The 14,722-nt window shown below is 36.2% G+C and overlaps 1 protein-coding gene and 1 pseudogene across 5 annotated transcripts in view; both read left to right on the forward strand.

The window, feature by feature from the left end:
* PIK3C2G (phosphatidylinositol-4-phosphate 3-kinase catalytic subunit type 2 gamma) overlaps window positions 1-14,722 on the forward strand; it is a 331,821-nt gene that overhangs the window by 69,355 nt on the left and 247,744 nt on the right. For 4 of the 5 annotated variants that reach the window (XM_053225894.1, XM_027035648.2, XM_053225895.1 and 1 more), the window contains 3 exons: window positions 4,773-4,968; window positions 7,435-7,557; window positions 14,229-14,360. In XM_053225894.1, coding sequence (XP_053081869.1) covers window positions 4,773-4,968; window positions 7,435-7,557; window positions 14,229-14,360 — 451 coding nt within the window. The remainder of the gene's footprint in view (window positions 1-4,772; window positions 4,969-7,434; window positions 7,558-14,228; window positions 14,361-14,722) is intronic. The other variant, XM_015074667.3, reaches the window with a different exon arrangement.
* Window positions 322-4,758, forward strand: LOC128311008 (serine/threonine-protein phosphatase PGAM5, mitochondrial-like; annotated as a pseudogene).

Here is a 14,722-nt window from a genome sequence, read left to right on the forward strand (position 1 = left end):
TATTTTGATGTAAGAAGAGTCTAAAAAATAGCAGATGTCTTTCTTCAAAGTCACTAATTTCAAATTTAAATTAAAATAGTATTTGAAAGACCAATCTAACATACTATGTAGGAGGATTAGATCCTGGAATAATTAGTGTTCACAGAGGCTCCGAGCCTATAAAACTGCAAGCCACAGGAGGACTTTGCCTCTACAGAAAACAGTGGATATATAATAATGTGGTATAGAGCAAAGGATCTGGCTTTTGGAATCTGGTTAATTTCAACTCTGCCACTTTTTGACTCTGTGATCTTAGGGAATTAAATTCTTTGATTCCCCAATATGCATAGCAGACATGATAGTTACTTAATGTGCAGGGTGTGGTCAGAGTTGTTCTTGCTTGCACAGGCAAGTGGTATTTGGCGTATGAACCCTGCGAGTATCTTCAAGGAAACAGACTCACATACAAACGATAACCCCAACCTGTCCTCCATTCCCTTAATCATTTTTAGGAGAAAGTAATGTGCGGAGGGATATCCTCTCTACTCTAATTACCACCACTCAAAAGAAGACATTCAATTACATTTGAAGAGCTCCCCCCCCTTCACATCACTGAGAAATATGGGACGGCAGAGGGCATGGAGAAAAAACAAACACACACACAAACAAAGTGTACTGGCGCAAAAATCCCTGTTCCAGGCATTCATAACTCCAGAGCATCATTAAGGAAGGGAAAGGATGGACGCCCCCTAACAATATCACTAACACAGAGTCCAAGTGATACAATGAAGAGAGAACAAGCTGGAGGTTATGTCAGATGGAATTGGCCCTCTCTTCCTTTCTTCTAGGAATGTTGGAATAAAATCCCTTCATTCCATAGTCCTAAGGGCTTGGGATATAAGATCCCAGAGAACTGTGTAGGAATGTTCACAAAGACTTCTATTCAATGCTAAATCATCACAGATTCTAATTAATGCATCTTATTTTTTTAAACTTTAAGTTTATTTATTTATTTTAAGAAAGAGAGAGAGTGCATGAGGAGGGGAGGGACAGAGAGAGAGAGAAAGAGAGAGAATCCCAAGCAGGCTCTTCACTGCCAGTGCAGAGCCCTGCACGGGGCTTGAACTTACAAGCCATGAGATCATGACCTGAGCCAAAACCAAGAGTCAAATGCTTAACTGACTGAGAAACCCAAGTGCCCCTAATTAATAAATTTTAATCAAATATATATTGTCACTATTTCTCAATTTATGACACTATAACTATTCCCAGAGTAAAATCAGGTGTGATAAATGTTATTACTCCATATTTCACCACCAACCCCACTATCTTGAGTCCCTAGTACATTTCTGATGATATGTGAAATGGACTCTTCATCCAGAGTTCTGGAAGAAAAGCATAATGCATAAGCACACATCTCTATACTACCTCAAAGAAGCAAATTATAACCAAGAACTGTATTTCTGCAGAAAAAGTCAAGAGTAGAGTTTGATTAAATACCCAGATAATTAAGATTTCCCAAAATACATGCTGGGGCTTGAATTGATAAGATCTCTGACCCAACTTTATGATTTATTTTAGATGTGTATTCATTTGCACAAGGTTAGGAATTATTAACAAGAAGTTTATACTTCCTGATTCAGAGTACCAACAGCACAATGTGGGGACTGGGTAACATGTTTCTATAAATTTATAGTTCCCTGCCTCCTGTTGGTCAGGAGAATCCCTGTGGGTCGGCCTCAAGAATTTGAGTCCTCTTTAAAAACGATTTTTATGCTGCTTTACTCTTCTGTTTTATTAACTGCTACTGCTGATTTCTCTGAGAATTTTAATTAGGGCTTATTTCATGCTGCTCATTCCCTCAGACTGATTTCAACAAAGGGCACCATTTTAAGTAAAATGTGGCCATCTTATAAATTTTGTACAAACTTACGAATAACCAAGTGAATAATAGCATGTGTTGAGCAACAAAAATATGTTTTAATTATGGACAGAGCTTCCGAGGGACAGGATGGGGTTCGAAGAAGCTCCCTGCTGAAAGTGGCATGGTTTTTGAGTACCAAATTGTCTGGTATTGGAACACTGCAGACTGATGGAGGAAAAAGCTGGCTCTTTTATTTTCTTTTCAAAACAACTAGAAACTACAAGCAATTTATGCTTCAGAAACAACTTGACGAGGAAGTGCATGCGTTTGAATAAACACCAGTACTGTGTGACTTGACTTGGCACACATCAAATCAAATCAAAATCACTGCCCGTTTTAACAACATAATTTCAAAGGACGCGCTTACTTGTTCTCTCGGTGACTTCTCAGCGGCAGATCTCGGCCGCCGGGCCCTTCTCCCTGGAGTTTGGAACACCCAGCGCAAGCCCAGAGCCTAGCGGAGCAGCCGCCACAGTGGGCGGGGCCACGTGCCGCAGGGGTGTCTGGGACTCCACCTGGTACTGGGAGAACCACAGACCCTGCTCAACATCCGGAAGAGGAGCCTGAAGTCTGCTGGAGAACTGATGCCCAGGCTGGACCATTACAAAGGCAAGGCCATGCGGCACATCTTCCTCACCAGGCAATCCCAGTACCGGGTGGACGCCTCTTCCGATTACACTACCGACTCTCCTAGGTTGCAGACAGGCTAGGCTGACTGGTGTTCCGACTTGTAAACTTGGGATTGAAACTTAATAGAATCGACCATTCCTCCATGACCCACGCGATAGAAACCACTGACATCATCAGCAAACACGTGCCAGGGGTCTGCAAAGTCAGCACAGACCTGCTGAGGGAAGGCGCCCATATCCAACTGAACGAGCTGAATCGGCCCAAGTCGCACTGGAAGCCCGAGACTGAGGGTATTAGGAAGACAGAGCCGGAAGGGAAGTGGCTTAATTGCATCCACCTGGCAGACGCCAGGCAGCAGAATGGTTCTGAAATCTGCCATGCCACCTTTTGCAACCTGATGTGTCCGGCGCCAGAGTTCTTTCAGAAGGCTGGCTCCGCCTCTCCCTCAACAACCGCAGCATTATCCAGCTGGTGGTCTGGTCTAGTTGCAGAGTAGCGCTCAGGGCCCTCAGGGACACAGGGTTCAGGCCTCCTGATAAGATCTAACACTCCTGAGGAGGGCCTCGAGGCCCCGCTCTCCTCAGTGCTGTACCCAGCTGGATGTGGGTGTCACCAAAGAACACAGATTCCCTCTCTGGCGTCCCTCCACAAGTTAAGCTGCAGTTCATTTCATTTCTCCAGGACGACGTGGCCGAAAAGTAGAAATATCCAAAGTGTGGCATTTCAGTACTTTTCTTCTGGCCCGGGAAGGGAAAGAATAACATTCAGATCAGATTAGGCTGATTTCTTTTTCAATAGTTTTCTGCCTTAAGCTGTTCAACCAGAATAAATTTATAGGATTTAAGGAGGCCTGTTTCGGGGATGAGACTGAAGCCTGGCAGATTCACACCGAGGAGCTCTTTGACCATTACCGTAGGTAGCTGTGCCACCTGCCTGGAGGCCCCTTCAGCAAAGCCCATCATGCATGAGGGACTCTGAGGAGGGCACCAGAGCTTCCATTCACAACTTGCTTCCCTTCATACATTCTTTTCATTTCCTAAACCCTTTATCACTTAAATATTTGTTAAAGATTTTCTTGATTTGGGTTAAAAGATGATAATTTTTGAGCTTTTATATTTGAGTTTATTCTTCATTTAACTTTTGAAACACTATCATAGTTGAGTATTAAAACAAAAACAATTGCAAATGAGTGAAGTATATTCCTTCACTCACTCACTACTGCATACAAAATGTCGGTAGTTAGTGTTATTTAGTGGCCCCATGAAGAGGTCTGACACTGAACACCACCACTAGGATAATGTTCATCATCCTCAAAAACTTCACCATTGTAATGACGCTATCTTTCCTGATTTTGATCAAAGTCCACTACCTGTACTACCTGGTCCATCTCATCAGTCTCTTCCACTTCCTTCCTCTCAGGTAGGAATTTTATTGGGAGTTTATTAGGAGAGAGAAATCCAGGAAAGTTTACCTTAAATTCCATGATTAGGTGACCCTTTCCATATGGTCTATGAAATTGGCATGCCTTCATTTAGTACACACTTAACAGCTATTAGCCCCTATACTTAGTCATTTTTTTTCTCATTTTTTTTTCCTTCGTGACAAGTCACTTTTTGGAATAATCAATAAACTCTGTTTAAACAACTAATAGTAAAACTTAAGTAAGGCTTCAATTTTGAAGAGATTTAGTAAGCATCATAAATCTTTCATTTCAAGCTTATTTCAGATCTCAGCCAGGTACTTTTACTGTTCTCCTTTTACAATAGCACAATGTATATGATTAGTGTTCAGTTAATGGTAAACATAATAGCATAGTCAAATTATGATTAATTTTTAGATAGTATTTGTTTGAAGTACTTCTAAGCCATGTAGAAAACATGTTCCTTGTCTGAAAGTTAATTCTTAACAATCATAAACTAGAATAAAAAAATATTTCAAATTAAAGAATGCCAAATTAATAATCCAAAACTCTGATCTATGATAAAAGGCCATGATTCCAAGATTTTTGCAACTGAAGATATGAAAGCTTATTGATTATCTACACAACTATCAACTAATTCAGGCTGCATAGAGAGGCACAGATGGCTAATTGGTGTCAGTTGGTAGATGGTCATTTTAATTAAATTTTATTTAAAAGTTATCATAAGAAATTTCAAAGCTGTAATTGATGGCTTATAATGAGTATGGCCCTTCACAGATGACCTGATGTCTATCCTTCCTCCCCTCTCCCCCACCTTAGGCTTGATAGAGAAAGTGACAACTGAACTCTCCAGGGCCATCTACCAGCTAATCAGTGTCTATTGCCGCAGCTTTTATGCAGATTTCCAGCCTGTAAATATACCTGATGACATTTCCTATGTAAATCCTGGACTCCATTCCCACTTGAGCTTCACAGTGTATGCAGTTCACAACATCCCAGAGACTTGGGTGCACAGGTGAGTGGTGGTGAGTTTTTCACAAAACTTTTAGTTAATATTTACATGGCTTCTAATTAGAGTATAATTTGTCTTGTTCTTATTTGCAGGAGCGAATATTTTATAAGATTTTGAAATGTAACCAGTGTAAATTTATCTTAATTCTTAAAACCATTTTTAAAAACTTCATTACCAAATGTGCATTCCTTTTCCCTCAAGTCTTCTCCCATTCTCCATATTAAAAATAGCTGCATATTGTCAGTATATCATTATAGAAACAGAAAATTCTCAACCTACTTTATGTAATTGCCCTAATTTTTTTTTTAATGTTTGAGTTTAAAAGACCAATGCTAATTAACAGAACAGAGGGATAGCACACACAGGGAAAAGTACTTAATAGAAAAAAAAATCACTCTGATACCCATCAAGTTGTGAGTGGTAAATGTTTTGTGAAATTAGTACCTTGATAAAGTGGGAATTAGCCAAGAGTAATTTGAGTTACATTGGAAATTAACCACAATTATGCCTGGAACATTGCTAGATTTTAGGTTGGCTCTATTATGTAGTATTTTCTTTAATAACATGATTAGATTCATATTATGATCATTATTTTATTTTAAATGCTTATTTATTTATTTTTGAGAGAGAGAGAAAGAGAGAGAATTGGGGGGAAGGGGGAGTGCAGAAAGAGAGGGAGACAGAGAATCTCAAGAAGGCTGAGTGCTGTCAACACAAAGCTGGATGTGGGGCTTGAACCGATGAACCGCGAGATCATGGCCCCAGACAAAACCAAGAGTCCGATGCTCAACCAGGCACCCTTATAATCATTATTTTAAATGCCTTATGGATTAAATCTATAGTAGAATGTGTATTAAATCAATTAAAGTTGATAAAAGAATAGTAACTTATAAATGGATTTATTGAACCACTGCATTTAGCATCTCAAAGAAAAGCTGAAACCTTTCCAATAAATAGACAAAAGAAAATGCTATCTGTATTTTTGAAAATAACTGAACTGTACACATATTTATAAAGTTAATTAGAAAGAAAAATTGGCTTTTGTATGTAAAAAAAATTACCTATCTACACATACACATATTTCTTTAAATCCATGGGATGATTCTTTTATGCCTTTTTCTCAATTTTTTGAAAATTCAAAGGTCTGATGTATAATATAATAAATATAATAAAATAAATTTCTTACATTTTTTAACCATTAGCAAATACTTATCAATTTTAACTAACATGGAAAAACTAGCCAGATAAATACTGATAACACTATATGCACAGAGCCTGCATTTACATATGGTGTGACAGTTTTGTTTGGTTTTTTTTTTCCATTATTTTTCTATTCTCTGCTTTATTTCTGCTCTAATCTTTATTATTTTCTTCCTTCTTTTAACTTTGGACTTAGTTTGTTCCTCTTTTTCCAGTTCCTTACATATAAAGTTAGCTTGTTTATTTTTGATATTTCTTCTTTTCATGTAAGTATTTACTGCTATAAACTTCTCTCTTAAGTACTGCTTTTGCTGCATCCCATAAATTTTAGTATAGTGTGTTCATTTTCATTTGTATAAGTATTTTTTCTAATTTCCCATTTGATTTCTTGTTTTATGCATTGATTGTTCAAAAATTAGAGACATTTTGCTTCTTTCATAAGAAACTCATATTTTTGTTCCCCTAGTGTCTGTTTGTGGTACTACAAGTTTGCCAGTGCAGCTGTAAGCTCCCCAGCTCTTTTTGGTTCTCAGCTGCTCCCTGCCAGGTCCATCTGTGCTATGAGTTAGGTAAGACAGAAACCAGTCTCTCAGGCCACCACCCAAAACACTGAAACATTGGACTCACACTCCGACTCTTTTTCTCCCTAGGAAGAAGCCAGAAGTTTGGATGTTCTCCTCTTCATTTTCCAATGAAGAGGGAGAAAAGACAGGGGCAAGTGAATTTGTGCTAGTTCAAATTAGATTTGGTTTAGGCATTTAGATTTAGGCAGGAAAGAAACTAGTTCCTTGGATAGCCCCCTAAAAAGTCTGAATGCTGGACATATGTTCCAGTTTTCTCTTTCCCACCCCAGGGAGAAGCTGGGAGTTAGGTTTCCTCCTGATCACACTGCACTCGACTAGGGGAGGAGTTCTGGAAAAGCAGTGCCACAAATTTTCCTACTGATTTCTATGTGACTGGTTTGCACTTGCCTGGAGTGCAGGACACTCTTGTTTCTAAATTTCTCACAAAGAGAATTCATCCATGTATTGCTGAATTGGTGTTTCCATGAGGGAAGGAGGGTCTAGGGCTTCTTGTTGTACCACCTTGCTGATGTCACCCAACATGAATTTTTAAAGTAATTTTTGCGGTATACTTTATACAAGCAAATATAACTTTTTCATTTGACTTTTAACTATAAAAATAATTGATCCATATAGAAAACTAGTTTCTTTATAGTCTTCAGCTTATTGAATCAATTTTTAAAATTTTTATTTTATTTTTTTTTAGCTATAAAACATTTTCTTTTTCCTGTTGGCTTACATATGCTGGAAAGAAGTTGTGCCAAGTGAGAAGCTACAGAAATATTCCAGTCAAAAAATTGTTCTTTTTCTTGGTCAACTGGAATGAAGTGTAAGTTTAATCTTTATTTTGGCAGGATCATTTATCTAATAAGGATCAGGGATTCTTTTTTCTTTTTTTTTTAAACTGAAAGATGTGATTTTTTAAAGATATTACCAGTTGATGTGATTCATTGATGTGATAAATATGCTCATTCTCGTAGATAACTGAGTGCACAATTCAACAGGTTAAAAAAATCCATTTAGAAACCTAGACAAGTATCCAATTTACATCAACGAATTGATCACAAAGGGAAATTGGAGAAAGCAGAATTATTAATCATTCACACACTATGGATACAAGAGAGACCCTGTATTTGGGGCTGAGGGAAATAGATTCTAGATATAACAAAGAAGAAAGAAAATACCTAATAACATATGTAATCTCCATTTTCCCATGAGAGCCAATTATAAATGTATTTAAACAATCACGTTTTTTGATAATAATTATGCCTTGTGTAAACTACCATCTAGTTTTGGGAGACTGGCACCTACTTTCTCATTTAATGGAGACATGTTAAAACGCTAAGAAAAAAGCACCATCTTGACACAATCCATGCCTTCCTGCTCCCTTGTAAACCCTCCCTCCTCCTCAAGTCCTTACGTTACTCAGAATCTCAGAAGACTCAGGCCCTGGCTATGGCTATTTCATGATTACTTCTGCTTTATTTCATGATTGCTTTTCCTTGCTGTTCCTATGACATTATTCCACTAGCTTTCAGTCATTTCTCTGGCATCTCCAATGCTGCCCTTACAATCAATTTTCTTCCTACCTCAAATAGAAAAAAAAACTCCCAACCCACTATCCCTCAGCCTTTTCACAAGATCTGGCTTGGGAGATGATTTGACTCCCCAATACTGTGCTTTTTCTCAGAGAAATATGTGTCAAAATTTCTAGGACTCCAAGGATGTTGTTAGATAGTGCCATTTATCCCAATCTTAGTGTTACCACAATCAATGGAGACATGACATTTGGCCTTCAATTTTTAAATACTCCATGGTTCCTTCTATGCTAAAGCAATTCCTCCTTCCTCTAGGACTATGACAACATTTATCTTCCTTTCTTCGGTTAGGTTCTTAATTCCTTTGACCAAAGACCTGTTCTTTAATTACAAAATCCTCTTCTACTGCACAAAATGAATTCTGCTTATACAATTCTTCAATGGCTCCCTAGTTCTTACAAAATAAAATACAAATCCTTTAGCACAACATACAAGGCTCCCAGTGGTTTGTCCCCTGCCTATCTCTGCACCTTTATCTTTGGAGTTAGCTCCACTCCCTGCCCCTGTACCGAGTCATTCTGCATCTGATCTATTTATCCTAACTATAAACTGAGAAATCATGTCTCTGCTAGGGGCCCTCCATCTATCAAGAGCACAGTGCCTTTACTGCCCACCTGTCCTTCAAGACACTCTTTTACCTTCCCTATAAACTCTTTTTTATATCATTGGAAATAATTGGCCACTTTTTCTTTTGTTGGTTGATGTGAACCTCAATCTACTCTTACTGAATGTGTTTGCTTATATTTCTCTTTGATTTTGCCAAATGAAAAAAAGATCTTTTGTTTTTGATATTTTATTTTATTCTATTTTTAAAATTTTCCATTCTGTTCTTGGCAACACAAGCAGCATTAGATAGAGTAAGAGTTCAGTGTTTATGGAGAAGCAAATGAGTTTCATGTAACAAGTGATTCTTTAAAAATGTTATTAATTAGCTCAATGACTAAAATTATTTTTCTGACTTAATTAAAACTTATTCCTAACTATTTCAAAAAATCAGATTAATTTTCAGCTGATAGATATGTGCTATCATTTAAACAATTCAAGAAAACACCTACTAATTCTAAAGCCAATTTAAAAAATCCCCCTCCCAAACCCCAAATAAATTGAAAATCATTAGTGTTGTTGGAATAACTACACTGATATATTTTTCTTCTGTTCCTTCGAGGCTGTATATGTACTATCTTTCCTGTGAGTTTTTGATTCCCCCAATAGAATTAGTGACCTCAACGTAGAATTATTTTCATTTGATTTCATTTCCATTAAAAATGGAATTAAAAATTACCATTTTTCTAGGTGCTTGTAGCATTCTTTATGTATTTTAACATGTATCTATTATACTATAATTGATTATACACTCCATTACTAGGCTGTACACTTAAGGACAGAAAATTTGTTATTTAATAATGTATGACATAGATTTGACACATTTAATCATCATAGTATATCCAAAATATATTATCTCATCTTAACAACAAAAATACGAAACAGGTATTGTCATCCTTTTTAAAAGATCAGTGTTTTGAGGGTTGTGAAGCATAATTAACTTCTCCTAGTTCCCACAACCAGTAAACGTCAGAACTAGTGCTCAGATCTACTCTCACTCCAAAGCTGATGTTTTTACTGTGATTTCTATACTATTTCTTAAAACATATAAAATCCTTGGCAGAGTATTTATATTCCATAGATAGTCCTCACATCTTAAATTTAAAAAAAGCTCCATTCTCTTACCAGCAGCTACCCTGTGTTTTTCCTCTGCTTTATAGCAAAACCCTTCCAAAGAGTTGTGTATATTCACTTTTTTCATTTTTTCCCCTCTGCTCTAAAATATACTCCAGTTAGGCTTTCATCACTCTGTTTCACTGAAATTGCCCATTAGAGTCACTAGTGACCTGCATAGTTAAATCTAATGTTGGTTTCTCAGTCTTCATCTTACATCCTCTATTTAGGAGTATTTGGCACTGTTGCTCTCACCTTCCATCTTGAAATATGCTCTCCACTTGGCTCCCATATTCTTTTCGCTTTCCTCCTCCTGCACAGGACATTACTTCTCTATCTTCCTCTTTTCCCAGACTGATCATGATCTTAGCACTTACACCTCTTTTCTGTTGTGTCTAAACTTACTCCTTTAGTTTTCTTTTACCATCACATATCCTTAAATGCATCTATATGCCAACAACTCCAAAAGTTATATCACCAACCAGGCATCAGTCACAAACTCCACATTTATACACTCAACATTTCTGAAGCAATACTGTAAACCTTACATTCCAAACTTGTTCTATCCTTGGATAGCCACCTTGGATGATCCTTTTCAGTTCCAGTTGTTCAGATCACATCCTTAACCTGAATCTCCCGCTCTCAGGAAATCCTACAGGCTCTCTCCTCAAAATATTTCCAGACTATTACTTTTCATAACTTTCATTGGTATAGGCCCCCATTCTCTCTCTCCTGAATTACCAGTGTTTTATAATGGTCTCCTTACTTCTCTTGCACCTCGATAGTCCTTCTCACACAGTGGCTAAAGTGACTTATTTTAAAAGGTAAGTCAGGCTATGCTTCTGATTCTGTGTCTCCCTCTCTCTCTGCCCCTCCCCCACTCATGCTCTGTCTCTCTCTGTCTCAGAAATAAATAAACATAAAAAAAATTAAAAAATAATGTGATTCAGGCTATGTTATTCTTCTTCTTAAAAATACTGAAACGGCTCCCAGTTTCATTCAGACAAAAATCAAAGTCCTTACAATGGTTTATTGTTATATATGTGTTAAAAGGAGAATCCTAAACATTCTTACTTCATTAAATCTCCCATTTTTATCAAGAGAAACTTACTCTGATCTTAGGAAAACTATCTCATATGGAAGAAAAAAATGTTTCAGAAAAAATTTAGTGTTTATTCATTTTTCAACAGTAGTGTAAGGCAAATATATGGTTAAATCTATGCCAGCTACTTGCATAAAAAGAAGCAATCCAACTTTACTTGTTGAATTGTCTCTTAAAGTATTTTTCTAACTTTTTTGTATAAAAGTTCACTCCTTTAATTTTTCAATAGCTATATAGAAGTTAAAAAAAAAGATTTCTTAGTGAGTATGAGATTATTCTGGCTTTAAAGATCCATATGTATGCAAGAAATGAATAAATAACTATTTAGAGAGCATGTATTCTTACCCTAGAAGAATTTATTTTTATTAATAAAAATGACAAAATGGAAATTGACAGTAACTATCCACTGTAACTGATTGAATTTTTGTCATTCTTGATATGAAAGCTCACTAACAAGTGAAGTTATACATGAGGAAGCCAGACTCAATGAGAAAAAGAACACTCCAGATTATGTGAGGAATAAAGTGAAATTATTATATCTTCCATTCTAGCACAGAAATATGAAAACTGAATAGAAAATCAATTACAAGTAAAAGAGAGCACATTCAAGAAATTACTGTGCATTCCATAGGGTCATCAACATTTTATGTTGAGTTTCAGAGCTTCTTTTAAGCTGAGAAGTATGTCCACAATATCTTAGGTGGATATTTTGGGTATAAAATAATATGAAAGAAAATAAAGATTTTTAAATATATAAATGTGAAACAAATTAATTTTTTAATAATCTAAACTTTGCTAATCTTGAAAAATAGATTTTATTCACCATAGTCTTTCCTTTATTCACCTTTCCTACTTTTAACTGGAATTAATTTCATCTGTCTACAATGGCTAATATAAATTATTACATTATTGGTTGAATAATTAATGTATTGCTGATATATAACCAACAATTGCCACCTACTGTGTTATACAATGTTTGATCCATTTTGTGGATAAGGAAAAATGAGGCTTATTAATCATAGAGCAAATATTTGAATGCAGATATATCTAGATTCAAATTTCTGACTTGTTCTCTCCACTCATAGCTTACATATTGAAATCTGAGTTGTTATTAATTCAATTATATCACACCTTAAACTGCACATAGTATTTACCCTTACCCCAATTTCCTGTTTCTTTTATATTTCTGTATCAGTTGAAGTTATCCACTATAACATAATCTACAAGTCTAGAATTCATCTTTAATTCTTCATTGTCCTATTCTAGTAATATGCTCACTCAAATATTAGTTATTAAATTTACCTCTATAATACCCCTTCTGTCTTCCTTATTATTAGCTGCTTTATTACACCCTGGATCTTGGACTCTTTATCACTAGGAATAGCGTGTTGGGAACATGGATGTGTACCTCCTCAAAACCAGTATGGTCACTGGGCTGAATTAACTCCTCATTTTTTCTTAGACTGAATACTGCCCAGCCACTCAAAAAAGGGGGTCACAAATGTGTTATTTGACATCTTGAGTAAGGACTTCTCCTTAGCATCCAGATTAGACAGCCAAATCCTAGTGTGAGAAAAAGCTCAATATTACCTGAGGTCTCAACTGGGCCAGCCTCAGTCAGCACTTTCCAATTGAACATTGGCTTTGGTCATCATCAGTATTTTAACAATTACCTACTGCTTAAGAAATTGATGTCAAAATTCAACTGGGAATCACAAGAAATGTGAATTTTTTTTCATATTCCTCATACCTAATACCATCAGATATCATACAATACCAACTGTCCCATTTGCTCTGTCACTTTTCTCTTTCTTTTCCCATCCCTTGGGGAATCAGTTGCCATGATCTTCCCCTATCTGCTAACCTCTGTTTTAGTTTTTCCATATCTTCCTAGCATTCTCATCTTCTAGTAAACACATTGCCCCATCTAAGCCATTTGAAAACTATATTTTTCATTTCCTCATCTCATAAATAGATCTTTCCTAAATGCCATACTTCTCTTGAGATTCTTATAGTAGAACCTGATCATTTCTATGGAATCAAAATGATTCCAGAAAAGAAAGAAAGGTACCCCTCTCCCTGCCCACCATTAGAGACTTCAGATCATACTCTCAACTTTCTGTCAAAGCTTCTTCTTCTTAAACACTTACACCACCCAGGTGCACTCCTTTCAGTCTTTATAGTATCATATGTAACCTTTTAGACATTCTCTTTTATATATTGATGGATTCAGTGTCTGAATCCAAGTTTTTCTCACCATTAACAATCCTGTCTTTACCCTTGGCCCCCTTTTTTGCCCAAAATATGCAATCCATCCAGGGTCTGTATTTGAAGTTCCTTCCCTTTGACTTAACCAGAAATTGGTATGTCCATTACATTTTAGCAATCATCTCCAAATGCCTGGGATTTCATCATTACCCAGAATGGTTCACATTGAAAATTGTGAGCAATTCTGTGTATTTTTAGCTGTCTTTTTCAAATATTCTCTTTTACCATGAGGAAAAAGCTCAAATCCCCTTGCCTGGCATATGGAGTTCTTAGGCATTCAGGCAACTATCTACCTTTTCAATTATATTCTCTATAACTTCCCCAACCAACTTGACCACATCGCTTGCTCTAGCCACAATGAACCACTCACCGTTTCTCAGCTACACTTAATCTTTCCATGCATAGATGACCTTGTTTTTGTACTTTTCTCTTCCTGGAATATTCTTTTCCAACTCTCAATATGATTATAGCAAATTTATGCTTTAAGACTTGTTTCAAGTTATTTCCTCCCTCCCCCCCATTCCCTAAAACAGTATTAGTCTGTGTTTACAAAGAGTAAATGCTTGGCATTGTAATTTTTGAAAATAAGATTGCATCTCAAAATTATAATTAAAGCAATCCACATTTATTGAATAACTAATCTTACATTATTTTATGTGTTTCTGCTATATTTCCATTTTTATAAGATCAAACACAAAAGTTCAAAAGGATCCCTCAATTCAAATAGTTAATTTTATCACACACCATTATATTACAAGGAAATATCTATGAAAAATCTTTGTAACTGGGTAATCTACTTCTTTCTTTTATTTTTAGGATCAATTTTCCTCTTGAAATAAAGTCACTTCCAAGGGAATCCATGCTCACTATAAGATTGTTTGGAATTATCTGTACAACCAATAATGCCAATTTACTGGCCTGGACTTGTCTTCCATTGTTTCCAAAAGAGTAAGTATATCATTTGTGATAAATAAAGCTCTCATCTCAATAAACCCCCCTTAGAAATGAACATTTTGCAATATATGGCATAATGAGAAAATCAAGAAGACATTTTATTCTAAAATTGAGGTAGATCAATATAAGTCATGACTATTAAAAGTGGAACTGAAAAGCAAAACTGTAAAAATGGATTTAGAAACAAGCCTCATGCTCAACTTGTCAACTGGGTCATTTATAATAAAAAAAGTATTGGCATGACCAATCTAAATTGCTTTTCCTTCTCTGGCCAGCCAGTTTCTCTGAAATTAGTTATTCAAAATGACTTAGATCAATATCGTCACTTAGAAACAATGTGAGTCATGGAATTCTGG

This window comes from Acinonyx jubatus, chromosome B4 (assembly GCF_027475565.1).
Source record: "Acinonyx jubatus isolate Ajub_Pintada_27869175 chromosome B4, VMU_Ajub_asm_v1.0, whole genome shotgun sequence".
Taxonomy (NCBI): Eukaryota; Metazoa; Chordata; class Mammalia; order Carnivora; family Felidae; genus Acinonyx; species Acinonyx jubatus.